Source organism: Eubalaena glacialis, chromosome 14 (genome assembly GCF_028564815.1).
Source record: "Eubalaena glacialis isolate mEubGla1 chromosome 14, mEubGla1.1.hap2.+ XY, whole genome shotgun sequence".
Lineage (NCBI taxonomy): Eukaryota > Metazoa > Chordata > Mammalia > Artiodactyla > Balaenidae > Eubalaena > Eubalaena glacialis.
Window position 1 is genome coordinate 42,670,195 of NC_083729.1, and position 19,608 is coordinate 42,689,802.

The following is a 19,608-nucleotide window of genomic DNA, read 5'->3' on the forward strand; positions in this document are numbered from 1 at the left end:
ATGTGTTAGACAAATATAGTACTGGGATTGTAAATATATTCTGCAATTACAGAAAGTGAAACCCTTTTCTGTCTTCTTTCACCTTACTCACAGCTTTTTTTTCTCTAGAAAGAATTCTGTTGGGTTTTCTCTTTCCAGTTCCCTAACTCCCCTATGTATTTATCTTTCAAATCAAAGGGAAAGATCCCATCAGTACATATGAACAGCTCTTGCCAAGCAAAAATGATGACCATGATGATTCCTGCAGGGCTTTGGAATGCCTCCAATCAGAGCCGGAGGAGCAATGGAGGGGCCATGTGTCAGAACCGGGGTTATGTTTTGCCCTGCTGAAGTAGTTGTTTTAACCCTGGGCAAGCCATTCAAAGCTCAGATTTCCTACATTCATAATGAAGTGCTAATAACATCTTGTCCAATGCTTGTTGTTGTGTTCAATGAGATGGATATATGGACATGCTCTTAGCAAATCACAAAGACCCATTCAAATAGAAACTTCTGTTATGTTCCATTATTGACATGTTTTCTAAGTATTTTGTCTTGCTCACTTGAGAAATCAAGTATCAATAAGGAAGGAAATGTAAAGCAATTATACTCCAATAAAGATGTTAAAAAAAAAAATAAGGAAGGAAAAAGTCTGTTAAGACTTCCTTAGCAGCTGGTGAAAGAACATTCCCATTGGTGTTTGTGGGTGTTGGGAGGGATTCACCATTGGAGACACACGGTATAAGCCAGCCACAGACCCCTGTTGGTGAGAGGCTCTGTTAAGTATTCAGGAAACCTCACCAAGAAGAGAAAACTAATAAGCTCTAGAAGAAACTCAGTAGGTATCTGGTTACCTTGACTCCAAATCAACTAAAAGCTGTTGGGACTAAAGAAACTTGCAAACGCCTACTTTTCTTTATAATATCAAGACTAAGGTACATTCTTCTCACTCCTTAAATTTTAATCATGCATGCATTCTTAGGTGTTGCATTTTTTGAGCTGCTATTAAAAATATGTGTTTCTGCCACATTAAAGGGGGAGCAGAGGCTTGTGTGTTGTATTATTAATTACATGTTGGAGACGACATTCTGGTCAGTCTTTGCAGAAGGTACCCACACCCCCCCCCCCCACCAAAGCAAAGGATGTGCCACATGAGCACAAACCACGTGGGTTCCTGCCTGCTGCTCTGACTCCGTGCACTTACTCTTAAGGTCCAAGTTCCTGGCTCCCGCTGTGATTTGCGTTGTGATTTTCGTGTCAATCTTTACAGTGTGGAGGTTGCTGGTGTCCCTTGATATCATCACGTTGTGCCACTGATTGTCATTGAGAGGTTTATTTGAGCTCCCTTTGATGAGGTTAGCACCATTTCCCAAATCAAACACGTAATGTAGGTACCTGGGAAAAAAGGGAAGGTGGAAAAGTGCCATCACTTTTTGAATTTCTGATGGAGTCAAACTACTTATTACAAACAGAGATCTCCTTTTCAGGTGGTTGCATCCTTGCTAGAAGTCATGAGAGTGAGTTGTGTAGAAGCTCAACTAACAAGAGGGTAAGAAACACTACTCTGTTTCAGCAAGGAGGATTATTCATTGTCTTCAATACAGGAAATAGTGAAAATATTTTTAAAATTGTGGTCCACATTCCACTTCATCATTGTGGAAGATAAATATCTGTCACTACTCATTCCCTATTTCCACCACTCTCTCCATCCTTTGCCAACCACACAGAACTGGCGATTCTCAGCTTCCTGCACTTGTTTTCCGCCATCTTGAATGCCTATTTCTCTATGGGAAATGTGCACTCATCCTTCAAGACCAGCTCAGGTAGCCACTCCTGGACTCATAGGTTTTCCTAATTTTGCTAAATAATCTCCTGAACCTTTGCCCAAGATCATATTAGGAAACTTCCTGGTGCTTTTCTGCTAAATTTATGTGTTCACCTGTATCCCCTCGGGTTGTGTGCATCTGTGTGCCTTGGGGTTGGTGGAATCTGAAGTGTGCACAGGAGTGGCAAGGAATATATATATATACATGTAAACTAGTGTGTGGCGTATCATCTAGCCGATTGTAAATGTGCAATGATATTCACCGATTGAATGAATACCTAAATCAATTAAAAGATATGAAATGTTCATCACAGTTTCAAGGAAATGTCACAAAAATCTTTCTAAATTATTCAAGAAACTCTGACATAGAATTAAGCTTCAGTTAAATGGGATTTTGTGGAGTTGAAGTAATCTGCTTGCATGAATTAGCTATTTAACTTAGCTATTTAACTTAGCCAGCAAGTGTAGAAATTCTTTTGTGGAATTACCATGTGCGTAGTAAAGAAATCCACATTTGAAGAGTAAGGCTTATGGAATGCCTACGGTAAATTAGAACTCGACGCTATTTGTACCTTATGTGTGGAAATGTAGATATAAAAAACTGTACTGAATCCCTATTAACTTTATAAGATACCTAAAAAGTGGTTTAAACAAATGCATTATTTGCAAACCACCCTCCCTGCCCACCACCTTCTGTTTAATGTATAATTGTGGAACTTGAGGTTCATTTTCATAAAGCTCTGTTTGTCATTGAACGGACCTGTACTTACCCTTTAACTAATTCAACCACAATAAAGTCGTTTCCATCCCCACTGTTATACAGAATTAGTCCATCTAGGGATGTTGTCTTGAACTGGAAAAAAAGATGCATAGAAGTGTAGGCTTGCAACGTAGCTAAGGCAACATAGCTCGATTTGGTCTTGAAGGTGACAGGGTCTGCTATGATGTTCCTGAAGCCAAACCTGGCATTGAGCTCACAATAATCTATGTCGCCATTTTTACACAAGTCAATGTATGCCATTCCATTAAACGTCAGGCTCTGCAGGTGTCCAATGAAGTTGGAGGGAACAGAAGACAGATACCGGCGTTCCGTGATGATGCCAGTCTCTATGTTATGAAACTCCAGCCTCGTATGATCCCCCGCCATTTGACCTAAAAGAGAAGATGGTGTATTATTATTTTCTGCATCTGAAGGGCACTTTCAACTTTAGACTTCCACAGCAATATCACATTTTAAAATGCAAGGATCTACAGACCTCCTTGATATTCAGTTATGTATAGCAAAAATGAGAAATGACCTTACATGGTGAGGCTGAATTACTTAATAAAACTTTCTTAGATCAAGTTTTAATCTCCGTCCAAATTTTAGTCTTAACAAAAATGATCCTCATTAACTAAAGTTGCAGAATTTTTTAAAACTAGAAGAAAGAATAAAGGAAGGAAGAAATGGAGAAAGGAAGGGAGAAAGGGTAAGAGGAAGAAGAGAGACAAAGGAAAAGGAAGGAAGGGAGGAAGGGAGGGAGGGAGAAAGGAAGGAAGGAAGGGAGGGAGGGAGGGAATGGAGGAGGATTAGGGGCAATGACTATCCTAAATCATCCCAGTAGAAAGTGATACATCCCAGCTCCATGGTGATGTGACGTTTGTCTTTATAAAGAATGTTCTTCAAGAAAAACAAAAAGTAACTGTATATTTTCCTATATCAATAGAAATAATGAAGAGCTGCTGACTATTCTTCCAATTACGAACCATGAAAATGTGTTTGAAGTTAAATATGTACTTTTCACCTTCCCTTTTCTATACTGAATAATTCCATCTTTCCTAGACCTAGTCTCCCAATCACGAAGAATTCCTGTTGATCTCTTCTGGTCCTCTGCCATTTTCCTTGCACTTAGGTTTTGGATACCTAAATTGAGCACAACATACCAGTTCAAGGCATGTCCAATTTTGAGAATACCAGTAAAATTATTCCACATTACCACAAAGTATAATCTTCTGTTAAACACCCTAGTGTGAAGCTTGGTTGCCAATTTATTTAGTGATTCACTCTTCAATTCAACCCCATCCCTGTTCATCCTGCCATATTTCTCTGCCAACCCCATTAAAAGCCTACTTAGTCCCGTCTTTACCTCCAGAGTGATTATTGTACCTACCTGCAAGGTTGAAGTCAAAATTAACAAAGATGTGAACTTGCTTTCTAAAGCACAGTGTTAAAGTACTCTTATCATTGCTAGTGATTCACTTCCGGCATCTTGTTCTTGTCTAATTAAACTGTCATTCACTTTCTTCAGAAATTCAAAAAGGTCATTTAAATTGCAGTCAAGTTCTTCCAGGTGTTAGCTTCACTACTCAGTTTGGCGTAATTGTAAATTTTATCGAGCTTACCCTATTCCATCATCCCTGATATTAATGAAAATATGAATTAGAGCCAATCCCAGTCTCAGCCCTGGGAAGATGCACTGAACCTTCTTCCCAGGTGTAACAGAGATTGAACACCCCCCTTTGTGGGCCTCCTTCAACCAGTCTGACAGATTTCCATTTCTTTAGAAAAAACAATAAAATACTAGGTGGCATTTTAAAGGAAATGCCTGTAATTAAATCATAAAAGGCATACTTTTTGTTGCACAAGAAAAATTGCCCACATACTTGATTTTGATGTTAACAAACTCATTGGTATAAAAAACTCTCCCCTGAGCTGTACTTAATGCTCCTTGATTTCCATACCTCTTTACTAGTCCTTGATCCTGACAACAGCAGCCCTGTCATCCCTTGGCATGTTCTCTTTTCAGTTATTAGTTTGCTCTGATTCCTTCTCTGCAAATGTGTTGTTTTTTTTTTTAATACAAAAAATAGCACTGTAAACAGTTGTCTCTCCTCCCTCCTCCCCACTATACCTCCTTCTTGTCTATCCCAAGCAAAAATACTATTAAATCCTTAGCAATTCTGGTTTCTCATATGACATCATTTTTCTCCCCTTCTTCAGTTCTTTTGTTCAGTGACCTCAATACTAGTCTGTGTGGAACTACCTCTTGGGTAGCAAATAAAATTAGCCTTTAATAATTTTCAAATATAAATCACTAGAGACACCAGTAACATTGAATTAACAAGCTAAATAGAATGAAGAATATGCAAAGCTGAAAAAAATTACTTGGGCTTTTCTATCTCCTTGTGTTATTTTATCTTTTTCATTATATTAAAATCTGAGCCTTAACTTGGTGAACCCACCCTGATCCTGAAACTGTCATGTTTTCTTCTTAAAAGCTACATTAATGAACCAACTGACAGTAAGAGAATATCCAGAAAAAATATTTCTAATACTTGAAATTAAATATTACTCCAAATTGTCCAGTTATTGGCAGCTCTGAAATAGGGAAGCACATTTTGTTCAGCAGAACTGAGAAAGAAGTTCAGTGATAAAAAGAACACGTATTGTCTGTTTTCTTTTCTCAAAGGAATAGAATATGTATGCAGAGCATACATAATAAAAAAGTAGTAAAAAAGCATTGGAGCAACCATGGCCCAGTTACAAGAAAAATCATTATGGCCCATGTTCAAGAGCCTATTCTTTCCTTAATAAGCATATATAAATTGCATTGACAGTAATGGCAGATATGCTTGCTCATGAAGGAGAATTAGCACCTAAAAGCCATTATCCACTGCCTAATAAAACATTTACTGCTGCCTTTTAAAAGTCCTTTTTTCCTCAGAATTTATTCCTATGTTTAATCCTCAGTTGGCAATGTAGCCACCTCTACTATTGTATACATATATCGACTAAGAAAAAATAAAGGACAATGAAGGAGAAATATTTCTAAGGCTCCACTCGTTAAAAAAAATGCAGCATCTTTCCTAGAGATTTACTGGAAAAGGAGAATTTGAAATTAACAAAATGCCTCTGATCAAAGTGTCTGGGGCACCCAGATTGATGATAGTCTCCAATAAGAAACAACCACCTGGGTGGTGTGTTTGCACAGAAATCTCAATTTCTAAATCAAATCTTTCTACCAAAACAGATAGCAAGATTTTATGCTGAGCCTTGCTCTGAGTTGGGTTAAATTTCTGCTGCAGAAGAAAATGACCACCCCTCCCCAGCCTTAGATCCACTTGTTAATTCACTGAAAGGTATTGAAAGTTACTGAGTGTGTAGTGTACGTATAAGTCAGGTGCTGTATTAGGCAATTAAGAAATAATGTTGAGAGAAGCAGACTTAGCTCCTGTTTTCACAAAATTCATGGTCTATTGGGGTAAGGCAGACAAAACCAGGTAAGAAAATAATTAACTATATGATGATAAAACTCAGAAAATGCCATGAATTTGATGAACAGCATGCTGGGTTGGTAAATATGGAATGCGGGCAAGTGCCTGAGTGGATACTTAAGTTAAATTTGAAGAACTAAAAGGAGAAAGCCATGCTAAGAACTGGAGAAAAGGAAGGGGGAGGTGGATTCCAGGAAGGAGAGACAGATGAACAGAGGTTCTCAGGTGAGAAAAACCCAGAGAGTGTGGCTGGAGAGTCATGAGTAAGTGAGGTTAGTGCTCAGATGAGATGGGAAGAAGAGTCGGGGTCAGATGTCACAGTGCCTCCTGATTCTATTAGGAGCTACTGAAGGCTTTTAGGCAGACATAAGACATGAGTCTGTGTGTGTGTGTGTGTGTGTGTGTGTGTGTGTGTGTATTTGATCTCTCTGTTGTGGATATAATAGATTGTAGACAATACGAAGTAGAGTGTTTATAGAAGAAATGGAAAAAATGGACAAAATAAGATAGTCTCGCTAATATAATTGCAGGATTTATTAATAATGTACAGAATGATGGAGAAGGGGGAAATAATGCTGGTCCCAGCTTCCAGGCTTGGGTAACTGGATATACAGTGAATAGTGTTCAACAAAGGACACACACACTAACATACACAGACATACAGAACACACAATTCCAGATATTTTAGACAGACTAGGTGATATGTTGAAACCCAAGGACTCCCTACTTAGGGATCCCATACAGTGTGTAGAACATTTTCTCATCTGAGTTCTGGGGAATCTCTCTCTTCTTGGGCTTCTTTACTGGCAACTGCTTACCCTCATGAGCCTCGGTGAGGTTCAGACATTCCCAGGAATGACCTGAGTATGTACTGTCCTGTATTCAACAAATACTTGACTTAACAGTATGTATAACTCTGATTTAAAGATGTGGTCAAATGTAGGACTTTGCATGAAGAGTTTCCAGCGCTTTCCTTTAATTTTTTTCTTGTTCAGTGATTTCTGAACTTGCTGTAAAATTTAATAAGAAATGTCTATTGCTTTCCTGATTCATGGCTGGCTTCATGTGGCCACTAGAGTGTTTGAAAAAATCTCATTCCAAACTGAAGCCTCAATGGCAAGGTTCCATTGCATCTTTGGAAACCTTTTTTATGCTATATAACTTAAGGCTGACTTTTTATTCTTATGAATTATTGACTTTCATGAGATCCTTGGCAAAACATAATTTCCCAAATATGAATCACACTGATGACAATTACTGTGAAAAACAGAAAACAAAACACTGTCTTTAGTTCTGAGAAGCAAGATGCTGGGAGCTGGGGGAACAGAAGAGGTGGGGTGGAGCACCGGGGGGAGAATATGCATAATTTGTGTGAATCATCAATGTTTACTCAGTTTATATGCCCATTCATCTTTGAACTCTGAGAAAGAGCAAGTTGGTTTCCACAACTGAAAAAACTTTCAACTCCTACACAACAGAGAGAGGGCAGAATATAATTTCTGCTCTAAGGCCTTGGCAGTTTTGAGAAAGAGTAAATGGCAAGCTAATTTACTGAAATGCTGGTTTATATTTTGTTCTCCCTTCAGTTCTAAGAAACTAGCCAAGTCCCTTGTAGCACTTTGCCTCAAAGGCTTTTACTTGGCAAAAAGTAGAAGACAACTTTCTGGAAAACAGCACCTTTTCTAATCTTTTCTGAAGGCCTAGTTTGCAAGGTGTTCAAGAAAGGAAAAAGAAATGAGCAGAATGCATTCGAGGGCTGAACTAGATGAGGCAATTACCCCTGACTAGGAGAGAAAGATGAACGTCGGTGGGATTTAGCAGTACTGAGTGCCAGCCAGCATCCTGCTCGCTGGTCAGGTTCAGGGTTTCAGAGAGAACTGATGAGGTAAAGCTCGGCAGACTGAACCACAGCTCTTCGGCAACAGGAGTCAGCAAACACCCTTTGCCTCACCTAGGACAGGAGCAACAGGTTTCTTATCGCTTAAAGGACAAACTTGGAGAACTGTCTTTTTGGTGAGAACCAGTGAAGACAGAAGCCAACAGGAGCTTCTGCATGATCCACGGTGTGGGTGGGAGTGGGGGTGACGGCACATGACTGATTAAATATCCTGTAACCCCAGAAGAAAGGCCTAAGGTCTGATTTAAATTGATATAAGGTCAATTAATAAATGTGCCATCTCTTGCACCCCTGAGTTGGTGCACTAAGACTCATAATTTTAATAATACCTCCTAGAAAAAAAATCTGTTAAGCAAATGTGTTTGTCATCCAAATTTGGCAGTTTTGAAACGGAATTCCTTTTCTTTCAGATCATAAGCGAAACCTTACCAATGGCCTATGGATTCCTAATGAAGTCTTAGGTGCCAGAGTTTCCCAGTATTAACCAGCCAAGGAGACATGGGTGACTTCACTGTGAAGAAACAGTGCATGCCCAGGAGCAGAAGAGTGGAAACATGTGACATTAACTTAGGAATGATCCCCCAACAGAGTCAGTTCTCTCTGAGTTCTCCTTTGAATCCATCACTTATTTGTTCCTATATCGATAAGCCAACTACATCCATATAAGTATCTGTTAACTCTGCTTCCTAACATTATGATTGCTGGTGAGAGATAAATGCACAACCATTTAAGTAACAAAGGAATGATGTATTCACTGGAAGTTGAAGAAAGCAACTGACTAGTATAGAATATAACTATTCATTTAGAAGTTTGGTAGGAATCCATGCGATTGAAAAGATACATCTTAAATTTTAATGAAAATTAGATGGCAATTCATTTAGGGAACATTTCTGGAATTTTCTGTTACAATGATCATTTTCATACTCTATTCATCACTTCCTAATTCACAATGTGTTGCACTGATTTTAAAAGCATGCTAATGTTCTACACACGACTGTAATTAAATACATAAGAATGGGAGGGAAAAAACGAAGCTGAAATAAATAAAACTAATTGTATTTCAAATGATTACTATAACTACAGTAAAGGGAAAGGAAGGAAGGAAAAGGAAAGGAAAAAACGAAGAAAGGAACTAATCAAAGTTATTTCTCAACTTAGCATTTGACCATACACATTAAATCTTAGGCAGTAAGGACTGAGAAGAATCACAAACTAATCGTGAATTGTTTTTAGTCCGTAGTACTCGTGGTAGTATGGGCAATTTAAAGCAATTCTGAAACTACTGTAGATGTATGACTGGATTGGGCAAATGAGAAAATGACATCACTGGGAGCCAAAATTCCACCTTGGAAGAAGGGATTTGAAAACATGGAATGGGGGAGTCAAGAAACAATGCTGTAGATGTGGAGGTGCTAGTGTGAACTCATGTTTTCTAAAATATGTGTATATGCATTTTGTGTGAACGTGTAATTGATATGTATGTATGTACATATTTATGTGGAGAAACCTATTAAGACATATATATGTATATATCTATATGTGTGCATATATATATATATATATATGCAGGTATATGTATATATGCTTGAGTATATTTCCTATCTTAGTCTCCTGAAAAGGTCACGAAGCAGCACTGAGCATACCAATAGCAACCACTTAGATCATGGTCTGTAATATAGTTCTCCACTAAATGGAATGTAAATGTCTGATTCCAAGGCTGAGGCATGGCAGGTAAAAGTTGTGCCTGAAATATCCTGTTACGCCAGAAAGTGAAGAAGTGCTAAAAAAAATGTTGGGGTGGAGGCATGTCACAAGATCACAGAGACCAACTTCATGGGATTCACAGTGGCCCAAACAGGGACATTTTAAGCACCAAAATAATTAAGTGAAGTAATTATAAACTACTTGAAAATATAGAAACTTGTGGGTCTATACCAATAAGGAAGGAAGGAAGGAAGGAAGGAAGGAAAGAGGAAGATGGCGAGAGAAGGAGGAAAAGAAAAAGAAAAGAAGAAAGGGAAAGAAAAGAAAAAGAAAGAATGAAGGGATAGCTCTTGTATATAGTAGAATACTAAGTGCTGACTCTGAATGTGGAAAGAGAGATGGAGTTTGAAAATAATCACTTGTAACTACCGTGTTAAAAACTGGATCAGGCAAAATCTTCAGTGGATGATACATCTAGGGCAAATTTTTGATGAAGTACAGATATTTTCATTGTCTTAATATGTCTCTCCACAGTTTATTAGTTGTAAGGGAGAAAAACATACTGTTCAGTGGAGAAACTGGCAACATGTTGACCAAGCATTAAAATCATGAGTCAAGGACATGGACATCATTTCCCTCCAGATGGGATACTGTAAGAAGACCACACCATCAACAGTGTATTTCATCCAAGAATGCAAAACCTGAATATAATCATGGCGAAACATCAGATAAGCCCAAAAAGTGACTTTACATTGATAAAAGGTCGGAGGACTATATATCTTTTTAATTTGTCAATGTCATCAAAGACAAAGAAAGTCTAAGGTAATGTTTTCCATTAAAGGAGGCTAAAGAGACATGAAAAGGAAATGCAATGTCTGGCCCTAGACTGAATGCTCTGGTGGAAGCAAAAATGCTACAAAAGGCAACATTGGGTCAACCGACAAAAGGGGAATATGGATGAGAGAACAGATAAAAATGTAAAGCAGAAACTAACACACTATTGTTAAGCAATTATATTCCAATAAAGATGTTAAAAAAATATTGTATCAATGCCAAATTTACTGAAGTTGGTGACTCTCTGTTCTGTAAAGGGAGATCCCTATTTTTAGAAAATGCACACTGAAGTATTTAGAATGAAGGGCTATTAAGTATATAACTTATCCTCAGTTGGTTAAGAAAAAAAATGAGAGCGTGAAAATGTCAAAGCAAATAGGACAACACGCTCACCATAGTAAAAGTATATCAGTGTTCTTTGTACTTTTTACTTTTGAAATTTTTTGTAAATTTGAAATTATTTCTAAACAAAACTTTTAAAAAATGTGTTGCACCAGTCGTTTGTTTCTATACCTTCTTCATTCACTGTAGTACAGGACTTTACTACTTTACATCCTGAAGTAGTTAGTACTTTGCACAGGATTCATTTTGCTCAAAAAATATTCTCTTAGCTTACTTTCCAGCTTAAATGCAGCAACTTCCAACTGCCTGAAAACCCATGAAATATGAATTCCTTCATTCGGAGCACTGACCTATTGGCCCCCAAAGGCCATTCTAGCCGTTTCAACCGTCCTATGGTTACATGAAACAAAACAAACCTTCTCTGTTCCCTGAACATAAGTCTGTCTAGCCCCATCTAAGCCATCCTTCCCTGTGTGGAATGCTCTCCCAGATACTTTTATCTTCTGCATTATCCTTTCTTTACAGCCTAGTTCAGATATTATCTATTGCTTTAAGCTCTTCTGAACCCCAAGAACATGAATTGTTTACTCAACCGTTTAGTACATTACATGCTACCCTAGATGATCAGTCATCGTGTGATTTTGATATGTGTGTATATATTATCCTCATAAAATCGTGTTATGTCCGGGAAAGTATTCATCATAGAGTCATACATATATTAGGATATTAATAAATATAAATAAATGAACCATGAGTCAAAAAGCAAACAAATTTTTAAAAGTTAACAAATAAACAAAATTAAAAAATAAACCTAGGCGTTCTCTCAGTTCTGGTAACAATGGCATTTCAAAGAAACATAAGTCACTTAACCTCTTTGGACCTCAGCTTCCTCATCTATAAAGTGAGAATGTATATACACTATCTACTTCATAGGGCTGTGTGAGATGTGAGACAAACTTAAGGGACTGAAGCATGTTCTACTGTGATTCTCACATGTCCTTGTCCCTGGCAGTTATTTCTTCCCAACCTCTTGCACATGACCTTAGACCCTGTTAATTTCTACCCCTTTTGATAAAACTGAGATTGTCCAAACAGCAGATGCTAATCTATAGAAACACTTCATTCCTCTTCCAAGAACTGCCTTTAACCAAAACTAGCTGAACTTCAGCTAACACTCCTGCCAAAGCCCTATAAAAATTCTGCCTTCCTTCCCTAAGTTCACACAGTTTCTTTAGAGATTTCTCATGTTTGGCAATGTTGAATAAAGGCTTATGCTAATGGCTCCCTGGTTGATTTCCTTCCTGGGAGAATAAAATGACATAACATAGCAGTGGTTTTTAAATGCCAAGCCATGGACAAGCTGCATTAGAGTTCTTCTGAGAGATTTTAAGAAAAAATAATAATAATGATGAGCTCCTCCCACACTTTCTGTGGTGTCTGGTCAGGAATTGATCCTTTTAAAGCTCTTCAGATAATTCTGAAACAAAGCAAGGTTGCCCCCACGTGTAGAACAAAGTTTTGGAACGCCATAAAGGGCTAATGAGATACAAGCTGGTAACAGATCTATGAGTTGGTAGTTTGCTTCCTTTGAACTCAGGAATGATTCTCTTTAAAGTTAAAGTTCCATACATGATATTTCTACATTGATACAATCACCTGATCTCTGAGTATGGAAACCCCCTTGAGACTGAATGTAGAACAGACACTTCTCTGCTGCACAAGGACTGTCTAGTGCCTTGTACTAAAATAATTAACAGGGAGATATTCTCTAAAAAAGAAAAAGGAGCTAATATCCCAGCGGGTCATGTGCTTGAAGTTATTTTCAGCAGAGAGAACAAAGGTGCACCAATTCCTCTTTCATTCGGTTTCCCTATGTCTCCGGGATGCACCTTTATGTGGCTCACCTCAGTCAGGAATCTACAAATCAGGGATTGAACTTGACATTCTTAACATTAGAATTTAACCAACAGAGCTAAATGGCCAAAAATGATCTATTAGAGCTTAAAATAAAAAGCAGTTCACCTGACAGAATGCCAGCATATCTATCAATATACCCAGAAGCTAAAAAGTATAACTTGCTGCTGTTCATTGCCTAAATATATAAGAAACAAAGAAATTGAACAGAAATTGGCATCCAAACAATAACTGCAATATTTTATAAAGCCCTAAGATATTTATCAAGCCATAAAATTAAAATATAACTTCTTCTTGCATTATTAAATGGAAAAGAACAGGACAAAAATTGTTGCTCATTTGAGAGAAAAAAACACTTAACATGCTGCTTATTAAATTTACTTGTTGCTGGAAGAACTGGAATAAGAAATGAACTGTGTGTATCAGCTTCAAGTTGTTCACTTGGTTTTCAAAGTCAACTGCGAGAAACAGGAAAGTCTAAAGCTTCAACAAGGCAAAGGTGATGGGGCCTTACCTGTCATGGCCTGTTGATCATCCACCGTTAACTTTAAACTTTTTCCTCGACGAACCACACGCACTGTGTGCCATTCGTTATCATTGAGGTTATAGCCGGCAAAAAGGGTCTCGGGACCTTTGCCTGTAGAATATGCCAAACAGTCATTATGGACACTCAGAATCAGTCAAGCAAACGAACCTCACAGAGAGTGAGAGAAAGAGACAGAGGAAGGGGGGAAGTGAGGGAGAGGGAGGAGAGAGAAGAGAGAAAGAAATGAAAGAAAGAGGAGAGAAAAAGGAGACAGAGAGAGGAGAGACTGGCTGGATCAATTCTCAAGCCCATTAGAGTCATAGCAAGCAAGGAAAATTACGTTAACAGACATTCAGCTGTAACACTTTAAGAAGGATCTTTAACATCACACATTGATCAAAGACAAACGAATGCACCTGTTGTCATAAATAGGCACAGTCAATATAGCACTGGGAAGCCTCTCAAATCTGCACACACTTTTCCCTCCCTCAGGAATTCTCTGATTTTTGCCCTATCACTTTCTTGCTAATGAAGTAGCTAGCAGTCATGAAATCTCTGACCTTGGGAAGAGATGTGACCACAGGTTATTAGCTAACCATTTTCAGTGAATGGCACCTGGCTGATTAGACTGGCAAGGAGGCAGCTCTGGGTACGAGAGACTAGGTGATGGCTGCTCTTCGCTCTTACATCATGTACCTCCAATGTTCACCAGCTTCTTAAATGTATGGAATGTTGTGTCTGAGAACTAAGTCTGGTGGAGGCACAGACAGTGGGTACAGGTAAAAGAATGGACTCTTAGGAAGTGAAGAAAGTGAAAAAAAACACTGCCAATAAAGGGCTGAGTGTTGAGTGGGAGGGAAGAAAAAACAAATGAGATTAAGTAGCAGTACAGGGAAGTAGTGCCCAGCTAAGGACAAAGGAAAGAGGGCAAGAAGTATAACCTACTGGAAAAGCAACTGCAAGTGAACCCATGTCAACCTGTGCAAGTTGAATTTAAATTGGCTTAGGACAGAGAGGTTATTTCAGGAGGTATTTTGAAATTATTGAAATGACAAAGTTAGACAAATGTCTCTCTTCCACATAAAAACGAAGGGAAAAAAGAGCTTTCAATAGAACTGGAAATTTTTTATTAAAAAATAAGCATTGCCAATAATCTGATATTATGATTCATTTAAAAAAATCATGAAAAGTTTTTAATGATACATTTTTTGGTGATAGACTTTGCCCTGTTTTTTAGGTACTGACATTTCTATATGTATACTAAAATAACTAAAGACATGACACTGAATTGAGTTACATGACTTTCAACTAACTCAGGATCAGGATGGGGTTCAAAATTCCTTCCACCAAATTCTATCAGCCAAACCAGCCAATGTCCAAGGACCATAGGAGGATGTATGAAAAGGTCAAAGAGAAGAAGAGAGAAAAATAAATAAATTAGGGAACCAAGTACTAGAAGAAACCTCAGTAGTCCGTCCAACAGGAGATCACTGTTTGCTTTTAATACCACAGGCTATCCAGCAAGCCCGCTGATTTCTCTCTTAGGATATTACTGATGATACAAGTTCTGTCTTCCTTGGTTGGGGTTTCTCTGAGGCTTAAAATGAGCCAGTGACATAAGCTAAATTTCACAGGATGAACTGCCTCCTATCTTTAAACAGAACCATCATTAAAATTAGTAATCATTTCTTTTTGTTTCTTTAGAGAAGTTAAATTGCATCTGGATACATGAATAAAAACTAGTCTAGACAGAACCGTTTTGAGAGATTGATCACTAAATATCTAGAGGAAGCCTGTTAGTTCAACAACTGCAAAAATGCTTTGAGACCAATTGCTGAAAGCAAGTTCCAGGATCAAAGGAACTCTTTCTAGTTTCAACAGTGAAAAAAGAAGTGTTTAGTAACTCTGCAGAATCTTATCATCCTACCAGCAGCAAGGGCCATTCTGAGTTTTGATCTTTGAAAAGAGAATATATCATTTTAAAGCTATTTTTATAGGGCAGATCTTTTTTCTTAGAAATGTGTGCTTTTAAAGCAGCTTCACTCCCGTTCTCTTAATTTAAACGTGTTTTGTCAAGAAAAAGAAGCATAAGGGTGATATCATCATTATACTCCATTCTGGGCTTGATCTTGCAGTAAAATCATAATGCTTCAACTATGAAACAATAATTTCCATAACAACAGGCACAAAACCCAATTAAAAATAACCCTTTGGTTCATGAAAATCTCTGTGGGCCAACTTCAAGCTCCTTCCTTGCATTATTAAAAATGTGAAGAGATTAATTTAGGAAGACAGGGTTTTGTTTTGTTTTTTTAAATGCACTTAATATTCTCAGTTCAAAACAATGTTATCTATGCAACATGAAGTGTCGTGGAGAGTGCACTGGACAGGGAGTTAAGAATTGTGGTTGCTAGTCCTTAATTTGCTACTAAGAAAGAAGTTAGAGGCTGGTAAATGCTTATTATGTACCAGGCACTTTATTTATTAACTTATTTCATCTTTACATTATTATCATTTTGCATATGTGAAACCAAAGGCTTAGAAATCTAAAACGACTTGTCCCGAGGTCACACAGCTAAAATGTGATAGAAAAGTGTTCCATCCTAGGTCTGACCTACTCAAAGCCTGCATACTTTCCCCTGCATTATACTGCCTCCCAGCTAATGTGACCTTTAGATAGCAACGTGACTTCTTAGTTTCCTCACATCTAAATGAAGAGGCTAGGAAAGTTGCTCTTTGTCATGACTTCCAGCTTGCTCTACAGAACATTCACAATGTTAGGAAATCTTACACACCTTCTCCATAAGTCATGGTGGAAAGAAATCTCTAAAAAATACACTGCACCTCTACTCAGGGATACTGAAATGGCTGGTACTAGAGACATGATATAGATCAGTTTGGTACTAAATCCACCCACAATCAGCAATTTGCTAAAACGTGCAGCTTCTTGTAGTCTCAAGAAGTCAGACTTACAAAGTGAGGAGATGGTCTAGAGGATGTCTGCAATGCCTTTGAGATCTCACATTCTCACAGACATTTAAAACATATGTATTTGGTAAAGGAAGATGGGTTAACTGTTGAAATTTTGAAGTTCAGAGTCATTTGTCCCCATGGCAAAATCATAGTTGTTCAAAGCATTAATGATCTGAATTTAAGATTTCTTTTTCCTTTTGGGATATCAAAACATGTCTCATTGGTACTAACACCTTACTCCCAGCATTAATGTGAGTGTTATAGAGTGAATACCTACAAAACTGGGGCAGTGGTTTTATTTATTTTATTTTTTAATTTTTATTTATTTAAAACATTGGAATTATTTTTTTCTACCTGTAATCACGCATAAAGAATATAAAAATCACATAAAGGGGAAGTTGCTCTGCTGTTAAAGAAGCAGGCTAGCTTGTCCCCCAAGGCATCACCCAGAACCCCTGGATTCTGCAGAACCCTCTAGGGGGCTCATTTCTCCCTTTAGGAAAGTGATGAGTTTCTTTATCAGAAAACTCCAGCAAGGGCTTTTAAAAAACATTTCCAAGTAACCCTTTGCTCTTTAAAGTCAGATTTAAAAATACAGATTTTCTTCACTTACAAATTAAAAAAACTGTTTTTCTAGAACATCATTTATTATCCATATCAAGGTCCAGAGTTATTCAAAGCTACCCTTTTTAGTCTATCTGCATTATCAGCCCTTTAGCATGCATTTTCAAAACTCCTTTAATTACAAAGTCCAAGTTCATAAGCTCTCTCTCGAAGATTTTATAGGCCATATCCTCTTACGTCATGTGAGTTAAGGAACAGATTGCCTTTCCTTATTTCTATCCATCAGGAAACCAAGATTTAGGATTTGTGCTTAATTTCAGCAACTTGATTCTTTTCTTTCCTTTAAAAATACCCCCTACATATTGACTTTCCTGTCTAATTAATTATTTTAAATTATTTTTGCTAATCACTTGAAATTCTATTTGAAAGTATTTGGGCCTAAGTCAATAAATGAATTTATTTAATGAAGAAAAGAATAGCTTCCAAGGGATGTAGTGATAATTAACCCAACTCCCCCATTTTACAGACAACTTCATGGGAGGTTAGTTGATATATATGTATATAACATCATTGATGGATTTCAGGTTTGTTTGCAAGTGTATTTTTAATCTATTTTAATATTTGTTTGTTTCCTATTATTTCACGAATATTTCAAATTTATTTCATATTCAAGATGTATATAATAGTAACTTTGGATCCTTTTTGGAAGAAAGCCTTGTGTGCAAATGTCCTGTGAAGTACTTATATTGTTTTTATTGAATGTGAGGAAAGAAACATTAAAGAGCAATAGAGAAGAATAAAACAAAGCTAAGAAATCTAAGAAGCAATGTGATCAAAGATGTCTAACAGACTAAAATGACAGGTGTCCCTAGAGTTGAAAGATGCATGTAGCTTGGGAAAATCAAACCCAAACCAATTATATTTTTATTTTTAAAACTTTTAGACTTGAGTGCCACAAAGCTGAGACTCATGACATACCCTTTAGGTAGCTATCTCCCTCTACTGGTATATTTTAAAGATGCTAACTACATAAATGGACCATCTGTATCAGGTACCCTATCTCTCACTATAGTTCAAAACTAGTTGGTTCTAGCTTCCTTTTCGTTGCCTTAAACATCAGATGTAAGTGATTTCTATTTTATAACTATCTAGTGATTTGAGTAGCTAATCTGTTTACTCAATTAAGCCATTTAAGCATGGGGATTCGAATGGGTACTTCTGCAAAGACACAACCCAGCAAACTGCATAGATAATAGGCAAGTAGGAATCCATTTAGTTTGCCTTCTAGAAATGATCTATCTATCTCCATTTTATTAAGAACAAGTTGTGTCTTTTCAACCACAGCTATGTGGGCCAAAGATGGGCATCACATGAAAGTGGATCCTAAAGTTTCCAAAGTTCTTCTATAAATTAAAAAAAAAAAAAGATTGGCATTGCCTTATGCATATAAATTGGTTCTATCTTTATACATAACTGTTCAATTTTTTTGATCATTAAACTGCCTATAGCACCCAGCAATTGAATTAGAAATTACAGCACCATACATCTTAGAATTATGAAATTTTGAAATCGAATGGTCCATATTATATCTGTCGTTTATCCCATTTAACTAGTCTTATTCATTCTGGGTTATGTGGCACCCATATCCTACTAATTTAGTTTAAAAATTATTTTGTACCAAACACTGATCGCACAAGCATTGGGAATGCCCCAACTTAGATTTTCAAGGAGCTTTCTATAGCTTACATTCTAATAGATCTAATAGGGGTCAAAACACTTCCGCAATGGACCCAATAGTAAATATATTTGGCTTTGCAGAATGTGGTTGTCATGGCAATTACTCAACATTGCTATTGTAGTGCAAAAGCAGCCATAGACTATATGTAAACAAACGTGTGTGGCTTTGTTTCAATAAAACTTTTTAAAAACAGGCAGCCAGCTTGTACTTTTCAGGTCTCTGTAAGATACACATAAATAAATAGACAATTTAAATTCCCTTTTCTCCTGAATCTTTACGTTGGATATTAAAGAAATAAGTAATGGAAAAATAATCAAGAGCTTAAGAGTCAGGAGACCTGAGTTTTAGATGCACTGTTACCATTAAATCCAACATAAGCTTAATTATGCTAACTTAGTCTAATTCTTCTCCTGCTCTTGGTCTGAGTTTTCTTTTCCGTAAAACAACAACAACAACAAAAACTAAAAACAATTTTAAAAGGCTGTAAATGGCATAAACCAATTGCAAATTTCCTCTACTTCTAAAATGTAATCACCTTTCCTGTTCTACAAATTTAGAATGGCAGCCTTTATTAAAATGCATGGCATTTGTGTGTATATATAAAATTAGGTGTCTATCTATATCAACTTTTCCAGGTACTACCAAGTTTTATTTGGCAATTGACTTTGAGGACTATAGCCTCCAGTGGGAGGCAGGACCTGGTGGGAAGCTGGAAACAAGCCTTGTCATTGTGACAATAATAGGAAGAGAGAAAAGCCAGGAGAAACAGAAGCAAGAGCCACCACTGCTGGTTGCCTGAGTCATGGCTCCTGGCAAGAGCACTTATGCCCATAAATGACAGGAGGATGTGTTTCTCAGGTTGTAATTATGATACCTTCAGCCTGCTATTTGACTTTGCCATTAGTTTCTGATTTTAAAATAATTACTTTAAAAAATAACCAGACCTCTGCTTGAAAAACAAGCAAACAAACAAACAAACTAAAACCTAAGGAGAGTAATTCCTCATTAAATGTTTCTGCTTTATCTTTCTCAATTTTTAGATACTGGGCTGGGAGCAG

General features: G+C 37.2%; 1 protein-coding gene across 17 annotated transcripts in view; it reads right to left on the minus strand.

Moving 5' to 3' along the window:
- Positions 1–19,608, minus strand: part of NRXN1 (neurexin 1) — a 1,118,934-nt gene that overhangs the window by 570,550 nt on the left and 528,776 nt on the right. For all 17 annotated transcript variants that reach the window (XM_061168489.1, XM_061168487.1, XM_061168486.1 and 14 more), the window contains 3 exons: positions 13,264–13,386; positions 2,575–2,956; positions 1,184–1,374 (listed from right to left, as the gene is read on the minus strand). In XM_061168489.1, coding sequence (XP_061024472.1) covers positions 1,184–1,374; positions 2,575–2,956; positions 13,264–13,386 — 696 coding nt within the window. The remainder of the gene's footprint in view (positions 1–1,183; positions 1,375–2,574; positions 2,957–13,263; positions 13,387–19,608) is intronic.